Source organism: Myotis brandtii, unplaced genomic scaffold, assembly GCF_000412655.1.
Source record: "Myotis brandtii unplaced genomic scaffold, ASM41265v1 scaffold1077, whole genome shotgun sequence".
In the NCBI taxonomy this organism is placed as follows: domain Eukaryota; kingdom Metazoa; phylum Chordata; class Mammalia; order Chiroptera; family Vespertilionidae; genus Myotis; species Myotis brandtii.
In genome coordinates, this window is record NW_005353666.1 from 813,650 (window position 1) to 823,439 (window position 9,790).

Here is a 9,790-nt window from a genome sequence, read left to right on the forward strand (position 1 = left end):
ATAGGGTTGTGTGTGTGGGTGTGTGTGTGGGGGGGGGGGGCAGGGATTTAAGTATGTTAAAATGTATACGCACACACACACACACACACACACAGACATGCATCAAGAGTTCAAAAAAGGAACCATCAATGTTATCAATAGCCAACTTAAAACTGTGAATGAACAGTTTTCATGCTTTTACTTTTTTCAATTTATGGTTTTCTAAGTTGACCATACATTTTATAAAAAGCTACAATGTTTATAGTTGTATTTGGTCCCTGAGACTCACTCACACACCACACGCTGCCCTGAGCCCAGAAGCACAGAGGAGCTCACAAGCGAGAGCTCCTTCCAGAGCCTGCTGTCCACCCACAGACCAGGCAGGGCCAGGAACGAAGGCTGCACGGCGACCGGCAGCAGCGGCTGGTGGTGCTGGGTGCGTGCGTGAGGAACAGGTCTTCAGGAAGTGACCTACGCGGAGGTCTGAGGACAGAGGGGAACCACGTGGACACGCGGGTGGTCAGGGAGCAGCAGCCAGGCGCCTGCGTGCAGGGACGAAGCCGTGGCCAGCCCATGCTCGGCTGGAGGCAGCGGGCAGGTCCCGGGGCGCTGTGTAACCGGGTGAGGACTGCGCCATCTCTGGGATAAGAAAGGCCTGGGCCTTTGAACAAGAGGCAGTAACAAGACTTCACTTCCATTTGGGAAGCACGGGCCTGGCTGCGGGGAAGAGAGGGGCCCGGGCAGCACATGAGAGAGGCAGCTACTGAGGAGCTATGTGTGCTGCTCTGTGACGACCGCGTTTGGGTGGAAAAGGCGGACATGGGGGACATTTCCCAGGTGGAGCCGAGAGAACGGGCCGATGCTGGGGGTGGAGGCTGCGAGAAGGAAAAGCGCCAGGAGCGCTGGCCGCAGATTCCCGGGCAGCGCTGAGGAGGCCGGACAGGGAGAACCCAGTGTTGAGCTGAGTTAACCCTGAGATACATGTCCGCACCCCCTGGACAGGTCGACCAGCGGAGGTCAGGGCCAAGGTCAGACTCAGGAGTAATTAACACACAGCTGCTATTCTAACTCCACAACCGCGCCGGGTCACCCAGGGAACACGGATTGACAGAGGGAAGGGCTCCAGGTCTGATGCCCCCAAACTGTAGATGTGAAGCCGGGGAGAAACCAACAGGTCAGCGTGAGGAGGAAGGAGAACCCACGTGGGAAGGAACGGAGGGGGACACCCTGGCGGTGACCCAGCGAAGACAGATGGAAGCAGCAGATGGCAACCTGGAGGACCTCAGCGCCTGTGACAGACAGTCCCCGTGAGGGAGCAGGAGCCAATGAGAGCCGAGGAACGAAGAGGGGTCGGAGGAAGAGCTGTTTCTTCAAGAAAGCATGCTGTGAGCAGGAGCCGACAGCTGGGCAGGCGCTGGGGACAGCAGGCTTCTCCCAGATGCTGGTGAGAACGCCCCCGGCCTGGAGGCTGCTGCGTGCGGCCCCAGGACGCCCCAACCTGGGCAGGGCCTGCGCTCTGCTTCACCCACAGGCCCCTGGAGGAGCCATGCCCTGCCAGCTCCCGCCTGAGCCTTCGGGAAACCTGCAAACCCCGCGGCTGCTGGGAGGCCCCAGGACGTCTGGCTGCCATGGAGACGACGGGGCGAGGTCCCACGGAGAGAACCTGAGATGACAGGGAGGTGGGAGGCCCAGCGGGCCCCGTGCCCTAGCACAGCCTGGCCACCAACAAACCCACTCGCCGAGCACGGCCACACAAGGAACCATCAGCAAGACCAGCAACTCGCTGCTCAGGTGCATCCAAACCACTTGCACGACTGTAAGCAGGAGCCTGCTCTTTCAGTCCAGAGTTTCGGGGTATCTGTTTCCCAGCAACAAATAACCAGAGTGAGAAGAGAAATAACTGATCACACAAGATAAGCCAAGTCCCGAGGAGGTAAGCTGACAGGTGGGAGCGAGGACCAAGGAGAGGGCTAAGGGGAGTGGGAGGCCATTATCTTCAGGATCGCCTGGCCGAGAAGGGCTGGGCACACACAGCACCGAAGAGAAAGCACAGCCCCCTCTGCTCAGGGGACACACAGCCTGCCCCTGCCCCCGCGTCGCTGAGAAATACAGGCCCCAGTTAGCTATGCGTCGCTGAGAGATGAACAGCCCACAGCTAGGACCCTGTGGAGTCTGCACAGCAGTGTATCGGGTCCACTACGATAACTCGCCCACGGTGCCTAGAACATTAAACCACCACGTCCTGTCAGGCAAGATGCCATCACCTACCTTGCTTGTTGGCAACGCTGTTCCGCTGTGAATATCGCCTCCCAAGTCAAAAGTTGTCTCCTGAACAATTCTGCCAAGATAAACAGAAAACACAGAGATGAAGACTCAAATGATCGGGCAGAGCCTCGTCCCAGTGACACAAAAGGAGCGGCTAGAGGAAGGCCCAGCGCCGAGATCTTCAGGACGGCGCTTCCCAGCAACGAAGCTGCAGGGTGAAAGTCGCGTCTCTGGGTGTGAAGAGAGCGGAGCCTGCAGAGTGGTCTCTGTGTGTCGCATCCTAAAGCAACCTGGCTCCCCTTTTCCGGATGCGATGGCCTTCCCGTGACGTGACGCCCTCACACGAAAACAAAGCGAAACAAAACGTTTCTACCGATTCTCACTAAACACTCTCAGGACAGTCTGTAAACCTACACTTAAGAACAGAAAACGGAAAGGAGCCCTAAAGAAAGAAGCAAGAGTCCCATCCCGTGAGCCTTGAGGCCGCAAACGGCACCGAAAGGAAGCAGCCGCCTCAGATGCCAGGAGCCGCCTGCTGAGGCCGTGTGATGACTTTTATGGGTCCTGCTGCTTAGGCTACAGAGAAAGAAATGGAGAAATTTGTGAACATGTCAGCAATCAGATCAGATCGAGAGCTCGTCTCGTTTAATCAATTTATCAAAACTGCTAAACCATCCTCATGAAAACTAATTCAGAATATAAACAAACTCTCATTCTAAACAGGCAATAACCTGGGCACACGGAGACATAGGCACAGGTGGAGGGCGAGGGGCCCCGGGTCCCGCCGGGCAGAGGCCCAGCCAGCGGGGAACTGAGCCCAGACACCGGGACACCGACAGCGGGAGCCAGTGCTTCCGTCCTGGGCGTCACCAGAGAAGTTAAATTCTCCCCTTTCTACGACATTTAAAAAGTACCCGAAAGACAGAAATATGGAGACGAGCTGAAACGCTCTTCGGGTGCTGGGCTCCGAGAGGAAGCCGCGGTCAGCAAGGTCCCGGGGGACACCATCTACGGTGCTGCCTGTGGAGACACACCCTGGGAAGGCGCGGGAACGAGGGACGTGAGGCAGGTGAACTCCTGTCAGGTCGTCTGGGGCCGACAGCAAGACGCTGACAATGAAAATGAAGGAAAGGGCCTGTGGGAGGACAGTGTGCTGCCGTCAGGAGCCGGGAAGGCCGGGCGAGAGACACAAGGGGGACGGTGACGAAAGCAGAGCTGGAGGAGGAAAGCCGGGTCCTCCCGGCCCTGGGTGCAGGGCGAGCTCAGACACGCGCTCGCGTCGAGCGGGAGCAGAGCCGGATCTTGAGGAGACAGCGCAGGCGCTGCAGGTTTTCGGGGGAACGAGGCAGCCTGGTCCTTTACAGAAGCTGGAGCTCCAGGGGAGAGGCTAGACACAGGCCTCCCAGCACCCCCGCCTACGAGTGTGTGTGACGATCACTTCCTCCCGAGGGGACAGGCCGTCCGTCCTCGCTTTCACCCTGTCCTTCGCCAGGACTCATCATGGACAAAGAATGGGCGGGGCAGAGCCCACTGCTAGCCAACAGCAGCAACCAAGTCGATGACGCCGACACTGCAAGACCAACATGCAGAGACCCCAACGCTCACAGCCGCCTAAGTCTAGGCTCCGGGGGAGCGGGGGTCTGAGCAAAGGGAGGTCCGGGAGGGAGCAAGGAGGGAGGCGGCGCAGGAAACCAGCACAGCTGCTCCAGGCTCTGCTCCTGCACGGCTTTCCCTTCATGCACATCCGGCTGCTCTGAACAGCATGAGACCCACACCCACCATCGTGTGAAATGCACACGCACACGCACACCCCAAGGCTAACCTCCCCAAACAGGAGGCCTTCCTGCTTCCCAGGAGGAGCCCCGCTGCGAGTCCTCAGACAGGCGCTAGGTGGAGCTCAAGCGTAAAAGACAGAGCCTTCCTTGAGGTGGTCCTGTCCCCTCAGTGACAGGAAAAGGAACCTCAACACAAAACCTCCTTAGGGAGGATCTTACACAGACACCGTAATCCTCACAGAAGAGCGAGGCAAGTATTGTTTGAAAGGATCAAACAAATAACAACATATTTTACAATAACTTAAAAACTAGCCACAACCCCGTGTTAGGATGAAGACCTTTCTTCTTCTTCCCTCTGAAACCAACCAAATAAACAAGAACTGGAACCACAAACCCACTTTGAGTTAAAAATTAAGACAAAATTAAAATCACGTGACCGATGCCTCGTTTGGAACGCCTCGCACAGTGGAGACACACTGTGCCCTTCTCAGAGGCAACGCGTCTCAGTGACTTACCCGGGTTTGTGTCTGGGGCCCTTGGCGGGCAGGCCCCCGTCCACGGGCCTCTTCACCAGAGCGTGGTCCTGGCTGGGGTCCACGAACTTGAACACGTGCTGGGCCCCGAACTGCACACTCATCCCGCTCTGCAGCATGGTCGTCTCCGAGATGCGCTGCCCCTCCACGTAGGTCTCCGCGTCCATGCTTCTGGGCGTGACGGTGACCACGCCGTCCATGTTCGTGAGGTCACAGTGATGGGGCTGAATTCCTGAGCCGAACAACTGAAACGGGAGGAAAAGTGCACAGAATGTAAACACAGACCCGGAAAGCTGCGGGTCCCCATGACGACGCCCGCACGGTCTAACAAGCTCCGGACTGCTGGCGCTCTTCAGTGGGTTCCCACCGCAGCGTAAAGACAAGTGAACACTGTCAAACAGCCGCACAGTCCCTTTTAGCAGCCAGGGCCTGGGCTTAGGGCAGGCTGTAGAGACAAGTGAACACTGTCAAACAGCTGCACAGTCCCTTTAGCAGCCAGGGCCTGGACTGAGGGCAGGCTGTAACTCGGCATGAAACAGCACATGGGCATTTCAAGGACTGCGAGAGTTAGTGGTCAGTCTGTACAGATGTAAGACTACAAGCTCCTGTGTGTCTGTTCACTGCTGTGCTGAGGAGGAAAGGATGTCAGAGCTGAACCCAACACCGACAGCTGGCCGTCGTTTACAACCAAGTCCACCTGGTGCAGCGATGCCCTGACTCTGCTCACTCACAGAGCCGCTGAGCTCGGGTCACTAAGCGCCCGAGAACCACGCCCAGACGACACTTGCACTGTGAGTCCTGAAGGCCTGCGACCCCAGGTGTTGCCCGGTGATGGGCACCGTCTCCCGGAAGCAGGCCTGTAACACCATCGCCATCACTGGGGACAAGCAGCAGTCTCAGGAACGTCATGGCCACCCCGTTTCTAGACGGGCAGTGTGGACAGAAGCGCACACTCTGCTCTTCTCACGCTGAGCAAAGAAAAGTGACCCCGAGTGAACAAGCTACTTACGCTTAAATACAGTCTTTCATGTTCACCCAGTTATCCATTCGCTCCCACCTGCTACCTCCTACCGAAAGGTGAGAATCACAAAAGGCAGCTGAGAGCGGCCGTCCGACGCGCACCTGGATAGAGCTGTCGTCAAACTTGTCTGTCCCGACCTCAGTCACACTGAGCTGCAGGCGGTAGAGCTTGGGCTTGTCTCTGGAGTCAGATCCGTCTGTGAGAAGCAAGTAAAAGGTCACCTTAGAAGCGACACCACACTCCTTCCAAATTCACAGCATGCGACTTAACGGGACACAGAACACGCAAACTAAACACATGAACGCATCAGCTTCTGCTGAGTATCATTCAAGGTGCTAAACACTGTCATTCATACCGACATTTTCTCATCAGGTAACAAGCATTGTCTCCCCCACAAGCCCCCCGCCCTGGGTTTTGTTAATGACTCTGGGGAGTGATCCCATCACCCAGGGCCTTCCCTGAGACCACGTCCCTCTGGCAGTGAACCTGCCCTCTACCCGCACCGGCCACTGAGCTGTGGGCATGGCTGGACCCCTGAGGCAGGTCTTCCAAGTGCAGCCTCAGGGGTCGCCCAGACCTCCTGGACCAAATCCTTGGGGAGGAGACCCAAACCCACGCCTTCTGAACCCTATCCCCAGGGGCTCCGCTCCAGGGAGCAGAGCTGTGGGAGGACAGAGGGCCCTGGCTTGCTGGTGTCACTCCATCCTCTATGATGTGTTGGAAATGTACACGTCCCTGCGCAGGACTTCCATGATGGAGGTGCTTGGGGAGAACAGTGCCAGGCGGGCTGGTTTCTACGCAGGCGTGTTGCCTAGGGCACCTACTCGTTCCCTCCCCTATAGAATGGCACCAGTCCAAGACCTGCTCTGATTTCAGAGCTGCCAGCACAGGAGGGAACATGCCCCAAAGGACCAATGGGTCCCAAAAGAGGTGGCCGTGGAGGCAGCCCAGCCGGCATACATCCGCTCCAGCCTCCCAGCAGCCCAGGAGCCGCGCGACCTACTGCACTAACGCCTGTGGCCTCAGGGCCTCTTACTAAGCCGCCAGCTACAATCTCTAGGCGCTGGCTCGGGGACGCCAGCGGGGAGGGCTTCTGGAGCTCAACATCTGGAGTGCACACTGGTTTCAGGCTGTGGTGTGGTCTCAGCTCTTGGACACAAGACGCCGTGCCTACACCAGCTCTGTGCAAACCGTTGTGATGTTAGTGTGCACAGTAACACCCACAGTGACAGCCCATCTCGGAAGCAGAGCAGAGGTCTGACATCCAGGCAAGGCAGGAGACACTGGAGCAGCACCTGAGACCCAGGTCAAAGTGCGCTAGGAACCGGGCGTCTGTGCTTGCTCACGGCTGGGCCACCCTCATGACATGGTGGCAGCTCCAAGTTCTGATCCAAAAGGAGGCATCAGCACCACCTGGGCTTTCCCTGGACTGGCACCCCCTCCAGCCCCGCTGAGTCCAGCGCCCCCACACGGCTATGACCCTGCCTGCTGCAGACACCAGGTGCCGGGTCCCTGTCCCTCCCTCCTTCCTACGGCCTCGCCTCTCAGCTCTGAGCTCCCTGGGGGATAGCTTTTTGGAGAAACCTCTCTATCCTGGTGCTCAGCAGTGTCCGGTCCACAGTATGCGTTTAATAAAGGTTTACTGTTAGCAGTCAGTAATTATTAACTAAAAATAAAGAGACAGAATAATGCAATATGGTCACAGCAATTACAAAATAAAGAAAACAAAAGACGCAAATAACTGATCAAAAACAATTATTTCAATACAAAGTGAAAAAAACACAGAAGAACATAAAAAACGTGTCTATTTAGGGGAGAAAGAAAGACTCGCGATGTGCTTGCACTTGAAGGGCATCGTGTGAGCTCACGGCCATCACCCCCTCTCCATGGCCACTTTCACATCAGCAGTGAGAGCTACAGAGAAAGGGAACAAACCCCTTTCCCAGCCCCTCCTTTCTGACCACTTCCAAGTAACAACAGGAAACACCTCCACAGACAGATTGCGAGCCACCTCCATGGTGGCCACGGACTCCGAGCTACGATGGTGTGTGTGTGCGTTCGGGGAGGGAGGAAGAGAGGGGGACGGAGGCACGGAAGCTCTGGTAGGTGCAACCTTTCCTCCTGCAACAGCACGGCCGGCCCCTTGCTCAAGGGTGACGACCCTCGCACAGCAGCCGCACACACTCCTCGCACCGAGTCCTCAGCGCCCCCACCCCCTAGGGCCTAGGCCCTCCACAGCCATACACACTCCTCGCACGAAGTCCTCAGCGCCCTCCCCCGCACCGCCCCCCCGGCCCTCCACGCTGTCCCCTCGGCAAAGGCAGAGCCCCTTCCCAGTGGAAAACCCTCTAAGAGCCCTGCCACACAGAGCAGTGCTTGTCCCAGGACGTCTGAGATCTGCTCACTTTTAATTCTGTCTTAAGAATATGTGACATGTGCACGTGGCTCCCAGTGCGAAGGGCACGGGCGGTGCCCAGTGAGTGCCCTCCCTCCACCCCCCTCCCAGAGCCAGGCTTCCTTCCACAAGCCGTTTCATGCATCTGTCATTCAATAGCCGGAAAAGGGTTCCTCTTTCTCCTTTTTGGGGGGCAGCAGAAACATTAGAATATTACTTAGGGTTGTCAAATGAAATACATGACATCCAGTCACGTGTGCAATATCTGAGATAAACTTACACTAAAAAACTGATGTTTTACCCAAAATCCAAATTTATCAGGGTGTCGGAGTTATCTGCCAACCTGAGGTCCCTGAATCACTACCACACGTGCTGCGCCTTGTCTGTAACAGGAAGTCCTCTTTAGCGTGCTACCTACTAAGGGGGAGCCCCTCACGGGCAGACAGGAGCACGTGTGCACTCCCAGAGCCAGGCTTCCTTCCACAAGCCGTTTCATGCATCTGTCATTCAATAGCCGGAAAAGGGTTCCTCTTTCTCCTTTTTGGGGGGCAGCAGAAACATTAGAATATTACTTAGGGTTGTCAAATGAAATACATGACATCCAGTCACGTGTGCAATATCTGAGATAAACTTACACTAAAAAACTGATGTTTTACCCAAAATCCAAATTTATCAGGGTGTCGGAGTTATCTGCCAACCTGAGGTCCCTGAATCACTACCACACGTGCTGCGCCTTGTCTGTAACAGGAAGTCCTCTTTAGCGTGCTACCTACTAAGGGGGAGCCCCTCACGGGCAGACAGGAGCACGTGTGCAGGCACGTGTTCCACCCATGGCTCTGCCCTCAGCGGCGTCCAGAGGAGCCTCTGGGAAGCAGTGTGTGGTGCGGAGTGTGGACGCGGGCGAAGAGCCTCCTGTGTGGCAGGGGACCCGGGAGAAAGTGAGCAGAGCTCACATCTCAGTGAACCAACACAGCGGCGGAGCCACTCCCAAGGGCTGTGAGGCCACTGAAAGGTTCTGCACGGGCAGCCCCCAGCTTCACTGGGAGAACATGACCCCTCGAGCGACGCTGGCGTGAGAAGCAGTGCACGCGGCCGAAGCTGCTGACACCCTCCATGCATGTGGTGCAAGCAGGGGAAGGAAAGTCCTGTCGCTCCATCACCTCAGAGTATGAAATTAACAAACACGTGGAATCATTAAAGAACTCTCATAAGAACAAAAGCACGCCTGAGCCTCTGCTTTATGTATACAGAAATATCAAAATAGGTAAAAAGAATACCACCTGTTTATATTTTAAAAAAACACACACAACAAAACCCAAATTCCAAGTTTGGCTAATAGCTAATAAAAATCTATATGATCAGTATGGAGAAAATTAAACTAAAATAAGATGGTAAAAAGTAAATAAACTTCACAAAGCACGGAAAGTACTTGTTAGATTTAATACGTAAAAAATATCTACTCTAATAAAAAAGAAACATGCAAATTGACCATACCTTCACTACGTCCCAAGCCATGCCCACCAGCCAATCAGAGCAACTATATGCAAATTAACCCAACCAAGATGGCAGCTGGCAGCCATGGTGCTGGAGCAAGCAGGAGGCTTGGTTGCCCCGGCGATGGAAGAAGCAAAGCTTCCCGTCTGCCCTGGCCCGCTGTTGCCTCCGCTAAAGGCAACAAAGTTTCAATTATAGAAGATAAATAAATCCCAGATACCTGCTTCCAGCCAGCCTCCACTGGGAGCTTGGGTGGCTGGGGGCCGTGGCCAGCCTGCAGCTATCAGCCCCTCACCCACCCAGGATGGCCACACCCTCATGGGGTGAG

At 55.9% G+C, this 9,790-nt stretch overlaps 1 protein-coding gene across 4 annotated transcripts in view; it reads right to left on the reverse strand.

The window, feature by feature from the left end:
* Window positions 1-9,790, reverse strand: part of MLLT4 (myeloid/lymphoid or mixed-lineage leukemia; translocated to, 4) — a 69,154-nt gene that overhangs the window by 44,824 nt on the left and 14,540 nt on the right. For all 4 annotated transcript variants that reach the window (XM_014542265.1, XM_014542258.1, XM_014542250.1 and 1 more), the window contains 3 exons: window positions 5,675-5,769; window positions 4,535-4,797; window positions 2,248-2,317 (listed from right to left, as the gene is read on the reverse strand). In XM_014542265.1, coding sequence (XP_014397751.1) covers window positions 2,248-2,317; window positions 4,535-4,797; window positions 5,675-5,769 — 428 coding nt within the window. The remainder of the gene's footprint in view (window positions 1-2,247; window positions 2,318-4,534; window positions 4,798-5,674; window positions 5,770-9,790) is intronic.